The sequence below is a fragment of the Lupinus angustifolius genome, unplaced genomic scaffold (genome assembly GCF_001865875.1).
Source record: "Lupinus angustifolius cultivar Tanjil unplaced genomic scaffold, LupAngTanjil_v1.0 Scaffold_9_137, whole genome shotgun sequence".
Taxonomy (NCBI): domain Eukaryota; kingdom Viridiplantae; phylum Streptophyta; class Magnoliopsida; order Fabales; family Fabaceae; genus Lupinus; species Lupinus angustifolius.
This window is the reverse complement of record NW_017718235.1, coordinates 11,726-27,870: the sequence shown is the minus strand read 5'-3', so window position 1 is coordinate 27,870 and position 16,145 is coordinate 11,726. Positions and strand designations below refer to the sequence as shown.

Here is a 16,145-nt window from a genome sequence, read left to right as displayed (position 1 = left end):
TATTTTGGATTGGTTTGAGTGTTGGCTGAAAATTGTTGTCGATCTGAGTTCGGTTCTGCCATTTGCTTAGCCAACTGACCCACCTGAGTCTCCAAATTTCTGATAGAACCATCAATATTTTTCTGGTTTGAAATGGAGACTTGCATAAAATTCTCTAATGTTTCTTCTAACTTTGTCTGCCTCTCATGTAATGGTGGATGTGGACCTTGCTGATAAGATGGTTGATATGGTGGTTGCCTGTTAGATGGTCCTGCATCCTGCCTTCACCCAAAACTCTACTTCTGGTTATGGTTTCCCCTTCATTCCTGTGAAAACTGATTGTTGAACGAAGGGTTGTTTGGGAAATTAGCCTGACGAAGTTGATTGTTAACATACTGAACCTCTTCTGCTTGTGTGTTAGTAGGCATTAAGCAATAACCAGTAACATGATCACCCCTACAAAACTCACAGTGTAGCACCTGTTGATGAACAGAAGGAGTTTGCACCACATTCAATTGTTGAGGCAACTTGGACATTTGCTTTGTAAGTGCCTCAATTTGCTGTGTCAGAATTTTGCTCTGAGCCAGAATAGCATCAGAAGTATTCATATCCAACACTCCTCTCTTTTGTACCGTCCTTCTATTATGCTGAGTCTGCCGATCTGTAGCAGATAATGCAATAATAATTCTGGTGTCTTGCTCAGCATCCACTGCCATCATGGTGCCACCAGCTGCGGCATCCAATATCATCTTAGTCTCTGGCTTCAATCCATTACAAAAGATGTTTAGTTGATCAACATCTTCAAACTCATGATTGGGACATTTCCTCAACAACATATGGTAACTTTCCTATGCCTCATAAAAACCTTCCTCAACACCTTGTATGAATGCTGAATTTTCGAACTTTGCATCCACATACCTCGTTGGAGGGAAAATTCTTGTCAAGAACTTCGTTTCCAAATCACTCCAATTGATTAAGCTTTGGGTTGGATGTGAATTTAGCCATTCCCTATCCAAAGATGGAAAATGGAAAGAGCATCATATATACAGCTTCCCTCTTGGTGTTTATATACCCCATAGTGGCCACGAGCTCATAGAAATTGTCCAAATTAGCATACAAATCTTCATAATCCTTCCCCGTCAACTAATAAGCACTGACTAGATTCAGATAGGCATGCTTGATTTCCACTGCCCTGGCAGTGTGTGGAATCACAATGCTAGAGTAGTGTCGAGGACCTTGATACATAACATAGTCTCCTAAAGTCCTCATTGGAGGATTACGACTGGGGTTATTATCAGCAGCATTATTGACATTCTCCATCTTTTCGGACTGAGATTCTAAAACTGTAGGAACTGTAGCCGATTCAGAGCTACACTGTGCTTCCTGAGGATCCTACTGTTTCTTCTCTTTTGTTTTCTTCCGGTTACTTTTAGCAGATTTCTCAATCTCTGGATTGTATTGTAGTTGCTCTTCTTTAGATTTACCTCGCAAAAGCATAAATAAGAAAATATAGCAAAGATTAGCATAAAGGTTAACACTGTACTCCAAAGAATTAAAGAATAACTATGTACAAAACTCAATAAACTCTATAAAGAACTAATGTAAATTGCTCATTGCTCCCCAGCAGCGGCACCAAAAACTTGTTAGATATTTATGGAACGGCAAGTGCACCGTATCGTCCAGGTAATAAAATCCGGTAAAATACCGGGATATCATCCTTAGAGAGCAAACTAGATTTTCACTAATTCCTACAAGAATGAATTGAGTATATATTTACAATGGTGTTTTTATAAAATTTTGTGTTTAATTGTAAAAAATCATAAATTGAACAAAATGCAAGTAAAATAAATTGGGATCGAAATGCATCGTTCTTTCCTAATGACATCCATGGATTAAATTCCAAGTGAACTGTGACTTCAGATGCACATATCATTCAAATCATTCACATCAATCCCTTGAGTGTAAAATCCTTAGATAATCGTTCAAATATCAATTCCTTGGATATTTGACCGATTAACTAGCATTATGTTCCATGTAAAAGCAATTCATGCATCATTCTCCATTCCTAGAGCAATGATGTATGAAGGAAGATGATTCAGGTTCAGTGTCAAGTTTAACTTCCAAATTAAACTTGAACCCAAAAACAAGAAATTAGTAGCAAATTAAATTCATGCATTAAGAATGTGATGAACTTCCCAAAATCAAATAACAATTACAATGGAATCGAATCCAGGAGTACAAAGGTTAGAAGATTACATTTCGAATGCCATAGCAAGACCTAATCACTCCTTCTCGCTATTACAACACTCGAATCATGAAATTATACAAGGAATAATGTGAAGTAGAATCGTTTCCACAATTTCTATCCAATCTCCTTGCTTTTCTCTCTATTTTCATGCCAAAATATCTTCTGAAAAGTGAATGGGATCCCCTTTCTGACTTCCGAAACCGCCAATATCAGTTCCAACTTCCAAACCCTCGCCCAAGCTAGAGATTCTCACTTGGGCGAGTAAATAACAGGCTCTCAGACTTGAGCACCTCGCTTGAGCGAGACATCCCTCGCTTGGTCGAGGATCCTTCACTTAAGCGAGGATCATGGACTTTTTAGCTCCAACCTCCCCCAACCTAGAATATTGCATGTCCTCAAGCAAAGTAACAAAGTGCAATTCAGTTCAATATATCTGGTTTTTCAGAAATATTCATTCATCCAATCATGGCATGGCTAGAATCATTCACTTGCTATTCACAGTGACGTGTTTCATGATCAATCATAGTGGACCAAGTTCCAACTAATAATAAAATGCAAATGCAATTTAATTTCAAACAGAATAGCAAGAGTAACTACTCAGTTCAATCAAAGGAACTCTCTCAATCTCATAGGTCATGTGTTTCACTCATCCCTTTACTGGACCCCAAACAATTTGACTTTGCCTTTTAGTTCAATCAACCATGTACACAAGTTCAATCATGGATCTTAAGGACTTCATCAGGGTTGTAATAAGGCTGGCTACAAATAATATTGTTTTTCTAAGATTCAAAAAGGGAGGTAGACCATTAGTGCATACTTACCTTTTTTTCTCATGTTTCCTTTCCAATTTCTTTTTATCATGTTCTTTCCTATCGACCATGAGATTCTCCTTCTTCAACCGACTCTTTTCTTTTGAGTCTCTACTTTCCCGCATGACTTATTTTTCACTTATTTCTTTCTTTTTGTTGCTTCAAGCTTTACCATTTAACACATGGTTGAAGAAGAAGCCTTTTTTATTTCACTACCCTCATAAACACAGACTTCATTTCATATTGCCCAGCAAGACTCATATGCACAAATGATTTCTCTCCATGGGTATGGAGATTGATACATTTTGATGTGGTTTTGGTGCATAATCTTCACAAAAAAAACTTTTCAGCTCAAAGGGGCTAAAAACAAAATCAGGTTCATGATTCATTCGGGTAGGCTTTTTGGCTGTAGTTCAATTATTCTAAACTAAGCCTTAATCATTTCCATACCATTCCTTGCTTAATGACAATAAAAAATCAGGCAAAGTTCATTGGTGACATCCAGCAAAGACACTCATCTGTATTTGGGTACACTCTCTCACCTGGTTATAGGCTTTGTCATTTGACTAACTGCACATTATTCAACCTATTCGGTATGTGTCTGATTCAACATCCACATCCCAAAACAGTCAAACTTCAGAACCCTAATCATTCACAATCACCTGAGCACCTTGCTTGAGCGAGGCATCCCTCCCTTGGGCGAGGATCCCTCGCTTGGGCGAGGATCCCTCGCTTAAGCGTCGATCAGCCAGGACTTCAGGGACTTTTTAGCTCCACTTGTCGCTTAGGCGATGGTGCTCAAAAGTACCAATCTTCTACTTTTTCTCCTTTTTTTTCTTAAATCTTATCCTGAAACAACATAAACACATAAAATTTCCTACACAGAACAAGATTACAAAGTTATCAGGAATCTTACACATTTACAGCATAAATGTGCACTAAGTGCCCCAAAAGCATATGAATTTCCTTAACAATTTGGCATTTAACAATGAGTTAAGTTGTGTTTTATCTTTTATACATATACAATATGGAATTCATGGCCTTGTATATATAATGCAAATTAAAATATACATATATACATATGTAATTGTTTCTAGCTTGAGATTGTTGTGATGTCTGGAATTACTGATAAAGTTAATATATATATATATATAATGATTATGATTAATGCTTAAAATTATATATATTTTACTATGTTAGTGTGAGAAAATGTATATATATAGTGTTATATACATATTTTAAGATATGCATGATCATATACGATTTGAAATTTCGATAATGATTTGCATCTTTTTTTATGCATTTCAATCTGGATCTATTTTGCATTTGATTAATATTGCATCCATTTTTATGGGTTGATATACATGTAATATATATTTTTTTATTTGGAATTATATTGTGAGATTAGATTTTTTTAATCATAATAGATATCAAATTTGAAGGTTTTAATTCCAAGATTATATTTTTTATAATAGAATCATATTGTTTACCTTCTGTTTGGTAATTATTTTTGAATTAATTGATGCAATATGTTGTCAAAGTAACCTCTAATGTGGATATTGGTTAAAATTATACATATGAGTATGAGATTATTTAAGCGAATTATGTTCGGACCAAAGGAAGACACAATTTGACCAAATAATAACATACTTGTGATGATAAATATGTAACAATTATAAATTATTTTTTCATGTGAATAATAGCCGGTCCAAAGAAATGTTATTGTTTGACAGAACTAATTGTTAATATTTGATCATTACATTGAAAGTATCACTTACAACTTGATTTCTTTGTCCAAAGACTAGAAATTGATGTTGTGTTAGATATCTTGTTGGGTCTATTATGTAAACATGTCTTGTTTTATATATATTATTTGACTTGTTTGTTTAAATGGTTGCAACACTTGTGGTTTGTTGTATTGGTTGTTGGTTGATTGCATTGTCAAGGGGTTGCTATTGTTGAAATATTTTTTGTTTGGATAGTGTGTTCTATCATGTTTACTCATGTATAGAATGATAATATTTTTTTGATGGAAAATTCAAAAGGAACATTACTGGAATTCGAAACGCGGATCCTTGTGATGTGAATGATGCAATGCTACTAATAACTGTAATAAATATATGTATTTATATGTGAATATAAATAATATATGTTTTGGATTAAGTATTGAATTAAACTCAACTAAATGATTTTTTATTTTGGAAAATAAAATTGATTAACATTTTAAGTAAACCTATTAAACATGAAGTCGCCAAAGTGACATCTTTTCTGTGACTTATTTATAATAAATGTCAAATGTTAGTGCATATATGTATCTATGCGAGTATTAATCGGTCCAAATGAAGATTATTATTTGGTCAGATTATATACACACATGTGATGGTAAACTTGTGATTATTATAAAGTTACATATGTGAATGATAAATCAGTCCAAAGATGAGTTTATTATTTGACATGCATTATGATTAATGTTTGACAATTACAAACAAGAGTATCATTAGTAATTAATATGAAATATCAAGTCAATTGTATGTGTTCTTTTTATGTGAATAGTGATCGGCCCAAAGGAAGATTATTATATGGCATAAATTACAAACATATTTGCAGTAATAAATATGTAATAATCATATGGTTTTCCATGTGAATAGTAAGTTGGTCCAATGAAAGACTTATTGTTTGATATGACTCATTATCAATGTTTGATTACTATATTGAGGATTTGATAAGTGTGAAATTATACTACATTTGCATTGCATTTAACTTGTATTTTAGGACATAATTCAGACTTTAGGATTGTTTTTAGCTTTTATTTCTCTTTGTTCGGGTTGAGCGGGTGTTTTTAGCTATTTTGTGTAGTTTGGATGGATTAAATCAAAAAAGAGTAGAGATTGGATGTAAGGAGATTGAATTCAGTGTTGAGGCTATGCGAAGAACAATTGAATGACCAAAAGAAGTCATAGATGTTATATTATATTCCTATTTTTTAGATTTGTTTTGTTGGGCTTAGCCCAATATTTTGCAATTAGGATAAATAAGGGTTCTCCCTCAAGGATTTGACACATTATTTACATTATAATTCTCTAATTTAGAATTTGGGATTATCTTCTATATCAAGATTGAGTAATTCCCTTTGTTTCTAGGATTGGGACTATGCCCTTTTACATTCAATAAATACTTGTTCTTACTTCTATTTCATTGAGTGTTGTGATTTGAATCATTAAATTGATTTTTATTCGTGTGAGTTGTCTGACCAACAAATTACACCTCTTAGATACATTGGGGAAGGACCAAGAGGTGAACCCAATTATCCAACCATTCAGTTATTCAAACTAGAATCCTAATTCACGAGAGTAATATTAGGATTCTCGGGGGTTTATAGAATTCACCTTGGTTTGCTACGAAGCGATTGGATAGAAATATCCAAGTAAAGAATTTGATTGATAATCGTACCACGAGAGTATGTGCGACTTCAATTGAGTACACGTGTCGGAGCTCGAGAGAGGATGACACATATCAAAGAGCAATTCACCCTCACAAATTAAAGTTCATGAAAAGGGGCAAAACAATGATTTGCGAGTGTAAAGGCGGTAACCCTTATTCTGGGAACTCTTACTAAATTAGATTTCAACCCCTATTATTTTCATAATTATTCTTGGCAATTGTTCTAAATTCAATTTTATTTCTTATTTGAGTTAAGTATAAATTAATTGTTATAATTAAAGGAGTTTTTCAGTCCTCGTGGGATCGATATTTTATTACTTGACGACATAATCTTGCACTTGCGATTTGCCCTATCAGTGTATCACTTACAAGTTAATATTTTTGTCCAAAGACCGAATATTAATATTATGCTAGGTAACTCGTGATGTACCTCATTATCATTTGAATTTAAGTATTAAAGTTGAATGTGAGTTTAATTGTAAGAATGATTGCAATTTGTTTTGTTCTTTTACTAGTGATGCAAATATTTCTGCTCAAATTAAGAACATTTCATTGCTGAATGAGACAAAGTTGAAGGTCTATAAGGAAGTTATCGGCTGTACGGATTTAGATCTGACACTACAGGTGGAGAAACTCATTTCTACTGTGGAAATCCTCGACAATATTTAAATTGAGAAATGAGAACACTCTAACCGAATGTGTCTAATAATCATGAAACACTCTATTATATAAGTGTTTCAGTGCTCTATTTCTGAGGGTCAGAGTGGAAGGAAGTTGCTTAAAGAAATAGAATCATATTTTGCCAAAAATTAAAAGGCGGAGACGAGTAGCCTTTTGGCTAAACTCATCTCCATGAAGTATAAAGGTAAATGGAACATAAGGGATTATATTATGTAGATGTTTAATCTCACATCAAAACTCAAGTCACTTATGTTAGAGCTTGGTGATAACTTGCTCGTGCACTTAGTTTTGATCTCGCTTCCTGCACACTTTGGACAATTCAAAGTGAGTTATAACACTCAGAAGGACTATGTGCAAGAGGAAGAGAGACTCCAGAGAGATAAGACTGAAAGTGCTCACTTGGCTATGACCTCTCAGAATAAGAAAAGAAAGAACAATAAGGATGTTGTGAAAGGGTTATTTGTGTTTTCCTCAGAGAATATGGAATTTTTCTACAATACACTATGCTAGGAAAACCTAGCATTAAGGGTGTTGTTGAGCGATTAAACCGAACTCTTAAGGATATTATGAGAAGTATGACTAGTCATTCTTCATTGCAAGAGTCTCTTTGGGGGAAAACTTTAAAGATCGCAGTTTGCATCCTTAATAGCATGTCAAGTAGAAGAGTTAACAAAACCTCATGAGATTTGGTCTGATAAAAGACCAAGCTTAAAACACTTGCATTTTGGGGTTGTCCAGCTAAGGCGTGACCTTATAGGCCGTATGAAAGAAAACTAGACTCAAGAATAGTTAGCGACTATTTTGTTGGCTTTGTTGAACGATCTCGGAGCTATAAATTTTATGATCTCATTTCAAGACCTTTTTTTTAGACAGGAAATGTATAATTTCTCGAGGAAGTTGATTTTGTGAAGGAAGAGAACATAATGAATATTATTTTTGAGGAAGAACATGTCATTAATGGTGAACATGTTCTTGTGCCTATTACCATTCAAGGAATAAATTCGGTACTAGAAGATATTGTTCAGAATATTGTTCCTCACAATATTCAAGAACAAGACAATACTAAGGTTCTCCCTCAAGTACCTATAGAACAAATTCAACAATCTCAAGAAGTAAAAGTGTCATTAAGGAGATCCACTAGATAAAGGAGAAGTGCAATCTCTGATGATTATATTGTATTTCTTCAAGAACATGAGGATGACATCAGGTTAAAAGAAGATGATTCATTGAACTTCTGTCAAGCCATGAAAAGTTCTAACTCTCAAATGTGGATTGATGTCATGAAGGATGAGATGAAGTCTATGCATGATAATGACGTCTGGGATCTTGTCGAATTACCTGCAGGTGTGAAACCTATTGGTTGCAAATGAATATTTAAAACCAAGAAGGATTCAAAGGGTAATATTGACAGATATAAAGCTCGTCTAGTTGCTAAAGGCTACACTCAGAAAGAAGACATGGATTATAAAGAAACCTTCTCTCCAGTATCTTCGAAGGATTATTTTAGAATAATATTGGCACTAGTAGCTCATTTTGATTTAGAGCTACATCATATGGATGTTAAGACTGTGTTTCTAAATGATGACATTGAAGAAACGATATATATGGTGCAACCAGAAAACCTTGTGTCAGTTGGCTCAAAGTGAATGGTTTGCAAATTAAATAAATTCATCTATGGCGTTAAACAAGCTTCTTATCAATGAAATCACAAGTTTCATCAAGTTATTACCTCGTATGGTTTTGAGGCAAATAAAGTTGATGATTGCATGTACTACAAGTTCAGTGGGAATAAATTTATATTCTTGGTATTATATGTCGATGATATACTGCTTGCTAGCACTGATATGAGACTATTGTATAAGACCAAGAGAATTCTAACTAAGAATTTTGAAATGAAAGATCTTGGGGAAGCTTCTTATGTATTAGGTATTCAGATACTAAGAGATTACGCTAAAGGTATCCTAAGGTTATCATAAGAAAGCTATAAAGATAAAGTCCTAGATAGATTTGATATGAAAGAAAGTAAACAATGAGATACCTCTATAGCTAAGGGAGACAAGTTTAGTCTCGAACAGTGCCCCAAAAATGACATTGGAAGATACCAGATGCAAAAGATTCCTTATGCATATGCAGTAGGAAGCCTAATGTATGATCAAGTTTGCACACGTCTCGAAATAACATTTGTTGTGAGAGTTTTTTTAGAAAGATATTTGAGCAAATTTGTAATGCATCATTGGAAGGCAGTCAAACATGTTATGTGTCACATAAAGAGAATAAAGGAGTACATATTCACTGATTGGGGGTATGAGAATTTAGAGATCATTGGGTACTCTGTCTCCGATTTTTTGGTGTCTAGACAATAGACACTCCACCTCTGGATATGTGTTTATCTTGATTGAAGGTGTTATATCTTGGAAGTCTGCTAAACAGACGCTCATAGCTTCTTTAAACCTTGGTTGCAGAGTTCATGATTTATTTTGAAACATCAGACCATGACATATGGTTGCGAAAAAATTTCAGTGGCTTACGTGTGGTTGATGGTACTAAAAGACCACCGAGAATTTATTGTGATAGTAAGTCCATGGTTCTTTACTCCAACAATACTAGGAGTTCTACAAAATCAAATTTTATTGATATCAAGTTTCTGGTTGTTAAAGAAAGTGTTCAAAATAGAAAAAAATTCATAGAACATATAGGGAAAAAATTTATGCTATCTGATCCAATGACTAAGAGTTTGATACCTAAAGTATTTCATGAGCATATTGCTCATATGAGTATTGCTCCTTAGGATACCTTAGTTCAGTGGGAGTCTATATGTTTTGACTTAATTTGGACATCATATATAATTTTATGCATAATAAAGTTGATAGTTTATTATTCTATTTTGAACTTATGTATTGTAACTATTGTGTTGCAATTAAGGACTTTGTATTGATCTCACTAAAGAATGCAAAATGACCAGTTGGAAATAGACATGTTTGAGATTACATTGCATGAAATTTCCATACCACTCATCCATATTTGATCTATGACTTTGTATCCTTGTTTTATATTATGTGTGAGAATCATGAGATTCAAGTTCCTATGATTGGTATTTCATCCATCATCGGGAAATATCTAACAATACCCTTACCACACTTGTTAACATTCCCTTATATATAACTATTGAAACATGTTCAAGATTGCCATCAAATATTTATATGCTTCTTCAATGAAGAAAATATTGGAATATCTGCATATATATAACATTAGAGATAGCCTTTTTTTGCCACTATCTAATACACTGCCATCTTTGTTGGCCCAAAAACTTAGAGATAGCCTTTTTTTGCCACTAATTTTGTAGGCTGGCTATCACTGCATACACTTCTAAGCTAATAGTACCAAGGGAAACAATTCACACCTAAAAGTATTTGAGAGATAGGTTTGGGAGAAATTTCTAATTCCGGGTATGGTTCCTATATAGACCAATATATTGTTCTCTGTTGAAAAGGTCATCAAGCATGCTTCTAGTCTTTTTCTTTGTTCCATACAGGGGGCCTTTTGTTCAATAATGTACCTCCACTTTCCACATTGATAAGAGGATCGGATTCACCTTCTCTTGCCTGCAAACAATAGGATAACAAGTAATCAAAAAGTTGGCTCTTGTAGTCGTAAATGATCAAGACAAACACAACGCGAAATGAATCATGTAAATAAAACAAACCTCTGATTCAGTTGTTTTTTGCTGAGTCTCAAGAGTGCAATAGTAGGAATATAGAAGCATCCCAACCATGGCTACCAAAATCCCTAGTATGTTCCTCCAGCTAAAAGGATCGCGTACAATAATATAACCAAACGCTAATACCAGGCATGTCTTCAGATGTCCAAGAACCTGATAGGTGACTGGAGAAGTCTTCCCGATTACCAGAAACGTACTAAAATTTACAGATATAGAAATAAGACATGAGAGAACAATGACAACCTGAAATGCAGAAAATAATAGTTTAAAATATGTTAGTTATAAAAAGAAGAGTTTGGGTTAAAAATAACTAAATAAGCAGAGTGATTTTAAATCTCACCATCACTTGTGTTGTATATTCAAAAGCAAAGACATTTAGGTTCGTCAGAACTTTATCCAAATATGGTCCGGAGATTAATAAAGTCGCTGCTTGATATGGACATGATTGATACAGAAGTTGGGTAGAAGAAACCTTATACTTCTTCTGGATGGTATTTGTCATCTGAAATGTACTAATTAAGGTCTCGACAATACATGAATACGTAAGTAGTATCCTACTCAGAAAACAAAGGGCCACCTTTCTCAAGCTTTCATGTACAACAGAAATATATATACATATATATCCAAATTAGTTTTAAAATTTTGAAAAATAAGGAAAATACATACACACAGATTTGGGGTAAAACTGGAGATAATGCATGCAATGAGTCACAATTTTACTCTTACAGTAAAAAACCTATGAAAATAAGAGCTGTACTAACTCATGAAAGAAAGCACCTTTTCACATACCAAATGCAAACTTATATGGCATCCTTTTAACAACATAATTAGCGGGATGATTATCACGAAGAGCGAATTTATAAGGTTAGTTAATAGTATGCACTTACATCACACATGTTTTTCCCTATGCAATTAAAAGCATAATTTTTATGAAAAAACATTTATATGGCTAAGGATCAATGCATATAGGCTATTGCAGAACAGATTCTTTGATTTCATTCGTGACAAAAAATATCTCTTAGTTCTGTTAAAAGTTTGAGCGGCTAGTAAGGATACAATCTGTGAAACACATGTTGTAATCACTGCTAGTAAAGATAAGAAAGAGCCCAAAGCATTGAGCTGCAAATCAGTAACCGTCGCGATTCCAACACCCACAAGGAGGATACCAAGGGCAAACTGTATTCGTTTACTGCAATGACAACAATGGGAAAGCAGTTAATACAGTTCAAAATTTATGCAAATATAAAGGAAGGCAACTGCACGATGGAAGACAAAAGCAACCAAGATATCAGATAATGATAAATTGTTCAAGTCAAAACAACAAGGCCTATATATGCCTTGAAATTGTGGCAAGCATAAAGGACAGAAAGGCACATGACATGTAGATAATCACACGGCAACTTGAAATTTATGACATGCCCACTCTAAATGGATCAAATTGCTTTGAAGGAAACAGCAAGCGAAGGAAAAAAAAAAAGGTTGATACGCCCATATGCATAATATTTCTTTAATGATACTTAGATAAATTATTATGAAATATTTGAGACATATATTAACAGATCAATCATAAATGTCATATCAATTATAGAAAACTATAAGGGACCTGAATTTCTTCCCGAGAAATAGGATCTCCAGCAGAATAGTACATGGAATGATTGCCAGCTTAGTCATCTGAATGCGAATAAGATGGAACTTGTTCAAAAAAACTTACAAAACTGCTTAAACAACACAAATTAAAAAAACACATGAGAAAAACAGAACTGAGACCCAAACAAGAAGAGTACCTGATAGAAGCCCACAGAATTGAAGGCCAGGCTCAAATTTAGAAGTCCAATTGAGATTCCATTTAGAATTCCGAATCCCATCACAGCTTTCTGTTCAAAAGGTTTGTGCTCAAAAATTCTCATTTTTAGTGCCGCATGAAGTGAACAAAATGTGACAAGTAGATGCCAACTTGTCAAAGTTGTAGCTGCATAATACAAAATGGAAAAGTTTCAAAAGCTTGTAAATCTCAAATAATACAATGGAATGTAAACATGAAGCTCCCCAAAACATCAGATACACCAAATTACAGTGGTGATAAATTTACCTAATAACCCTCCTCGTCAACAGGAATTAAAATTAGCAAATATTAGTAAATAAAGGCTTGAGATGTCTAATGATTTATGTTACTTTTGGGCCTTTTTAGTGTTTAGTCATTTCTAATAATTGAACCAATAACTATATTCTTTATGAGGCAAACTATATATTATTCACATTACTCAGTAGCAGTATTGATCTAGGGAAGGAAGACAAAATCCTTCACTAGGTAGTGGATAAGACATTAATTTATATTTTCAAAGAGCAAATAATAATTCAGAAAAGGAAAGTATATCAACAGAATGGCATGTATTCCGATGAACACCATGTATGAAACTAAATTCAAAACACAGGCAAATTATAAGTCGTAAAATTTGACAAAAATCCAATTCTTTTGAAAGAAAAGTCCAACCTCCAATTAACACTTTATTAACCTCTAATCTTACTGAGTGCAAGATGTGGAAAATGATTGTTCATCATGAGTGAAAGCAAAATACATTTCATTTTCCTCCACCTTCTCATATTATTCTTGTACCATTAAGTATAAAGTGACATTCATTCAAAATTTTCAACTGAAATCCTAAATAAGCAAAGTTTGCCTGGACCGCTAATACAATATAGGGCATTCCAAGGAGATGAATTAAAACCTTAATTCTAACAAGTTATACTTAAAATATAAAAAGGGAAACCTGGAAATTTCAAAGAACGGCAGTCACAAAAAGATATTAGTGTTGCTATATATCGTACCCCTGCCCACCCTGCGAATCCCCCTTAAAAGAATTGAGATCATAGTAAAATGACCTTCATAAATTCAACTGCAAATTAACAAATTAATAAATGATGTGAAGATGCATGGCGAATTAAGTTAATACTCATAAGTCATAACTCCTTGGATGCACCCCCAATTCTTATTTACACATGATTGCCGCGTCATGTTTATTACTTTATTTAAAACGTGTTGTAGAAGTCCATGACTAAGTATGATAAAAAAATTGCGACAAGGATGGATATTGGCACAGCGCTCTCATGCCCAAGTACAAAACCTATTAAACTACAATCCTTACACAGCCAATAAGCCAGACGAAAAATTGTCTTTTTCCACAAGTACAACATTCAATCATTGCTTCTACCATTACTCAGGGGATGGATGGTTTGCATGCTTCCAAAATTTGCCTTGAGCCCTTGACCAAAGATCACGTAGTACTAGTACAAACTGACAATGAATGGTGTACTCAAATGGCAACTGTGGAATCATATCTAAAAAAATAAGCCAAATATGGGAGGGGAAGCTCCCAAAACCTTCAACTCTAATACTTCCATGAATGAAATCACATCTCAATTTAACCCCTTTCATCTTATCCCAAAGAATTATACGGCTTATCAAACATCAATCCCTAATATTATCAAATAACTCATACACAAGCACATAAATGCAAAAGCATACAGTTATAATTGCCACCAACAAACATAAAAGGAAGGTGAAACAAGTAGACAACTATACCGATTTGGAAACCTTCTTACCAAAAATGAAATGAAGTGAGCTCATCAATGCCTTATTGCAAATCACAATTGACACTGATGACACAACAGATAGAGACAAGGCTCCCACAGTTCCAAGCTGAAAATGTTCTCCCTCACCCATCTTTTTATTTGTTGCTCTAAACAAAAACAAATGAAATGAACAAAAAAGTCATAACAACAACAAAAATACCCAAAATTTTCCAAAATCAAAACATCAAAAACAAAAAAAGAAAGATATAAAAGACAAATTACAGCAAGAGGACAATGAAGCATACAACACTAAAGGTTCAAGAGCAGCATAATTAACCAAACCCCAGAAAACAAAATAACAGCTTTAGCAAAAAGCACATTGAAAAAACTTACATCAGATTAGTTAAACTAAATGGGTATCACTTATCAGCGAATTGTCAAAAAAAGCTCTTGGATCTAACGATTATGAACAATCTAAGATTCTGGGTCATGAAACTAAGAGTAAATGTGATTCAGTGAAATGAAAACAAAAATTAAAAGGGGTCATTAAGCTCTTGGCATTGATCGCATTCACGTCCAATTTGCAACAGAGTCAAAGACTCTATTTTTATCGTTTGGAGTGAAAATGCTGATCAATGCCAATTTGGTACGTGCTCGTTGCAAAGAGTGAAAGAAGGTCGATGAGGGGAAAAAACTACTACAATGGTGAAGAAGATAAAGGAAAGAAAAAGGGCAATAAAGATTAGTGATTAATAAACTCTTACTAAAAATAAAAACATAAAGTTTTGATTTGTAGCATGCTAAAATACTATTGGTCTTGAGAAGCTGAAACTTTTTGCTTTTTTAGCTTTCTATTTTTTTTACCTGAAAAAAATGAACCGTGAAAATGTCACTTGGTTCTTGATTGTGATGCAGATTTATTGATAGTACTTGTTCCAATTGAGAGGTTATTGAATAAAGATGGTCATAAACAGAATATTTAATTTTCAATAATGTGTGTGACATCATTATGTATTCTGTTTCATTTATGTCAAAGCAGTGTTCAACGAACATAAAAAATGAAATTTGTTTTAGACAATCAAACCAACACTTGTAATGTAAAGTTATGTTAAATTCTCATGATAATCAAAATACAAAGATTTGGTTTCTAAAAGTGAGAGGGACAATTATATATCCTAGGATTAGTTCCTTACCTAAAAGAGATGAGACACTTACTTATACCAAAAAATCTCCACTTTCAGAGACCTAAAAATATTATTTTTAGGGAAATATTTCAGTTTTTTCTTAAATAATATCTTTCAGTACTTATTATATAACAATTCCATAAATAAACGTGTCACAGACCACCCAGAAAAATAAAATTAATGCTGTTACAGCGAAACTGGTTATGAAATTTGTTGTTTGTGTGAGTTGAAAATTTTATGTTCTTGGGACAAAATTCATAAGTTATGGAGCACATTCATCACACAAACACAACAAAGGAAATTAAGAATATATATATATATAGCAACCACAATGGTTATTCTTAAAGTTATTATTAATAGAATGTGAATATTCTTACTCTATTTTCCATTATGATATTTTTTTATTTTATGAATTATGTTCTTAAATAAGAATGATGAGAGAAATAATATCAAGGAGAAAGAACAAAAAAAGTAGGTATTTAGTTAAGAATGTGGTAGAGTGTGAGAACAAATAA

At 33.5% G+C, this 16,145-nt stretch overlaps 1 protein-coding gene across 1 annotated transcript; it reads right to left on the bottom strand.

Moving 5' to 3' along the window:
• Positions 1-10,370: 10,370 nt before the first annotated feature.
• On the bottom strand, positions 10,371-15,196 carry LOC109337678 (uncharacterized membrane protein At1g06890-like). The gene is made up of 8 exons (XM_019574700.1): positions 14,840-15,196; positions 14,477-14,613; positions 12,661-12,845; positions 12,480-12,547; positions 11,933-12,065; positions 11,217-11,378; positions 10,862-11,119; positions 10,371-10,760 (listed from the first exon to the last, which is right to left on the bottom strand). Exons 2-8 carry the CDS (start codon positions 14,595-14,597, stop codon positions 10,665-10,667), a joined length of 1,023 nt encoding a protein of 340 aa, XP_019430245.1. The 5' UTR covers positions 14,598-14,613; positions 14,840-15,196; the 3' UTR covers positions 10,371-10,664.
• Between the last annotated feature and the right edge of the window lie 949 nt (positions 15,197-16,145).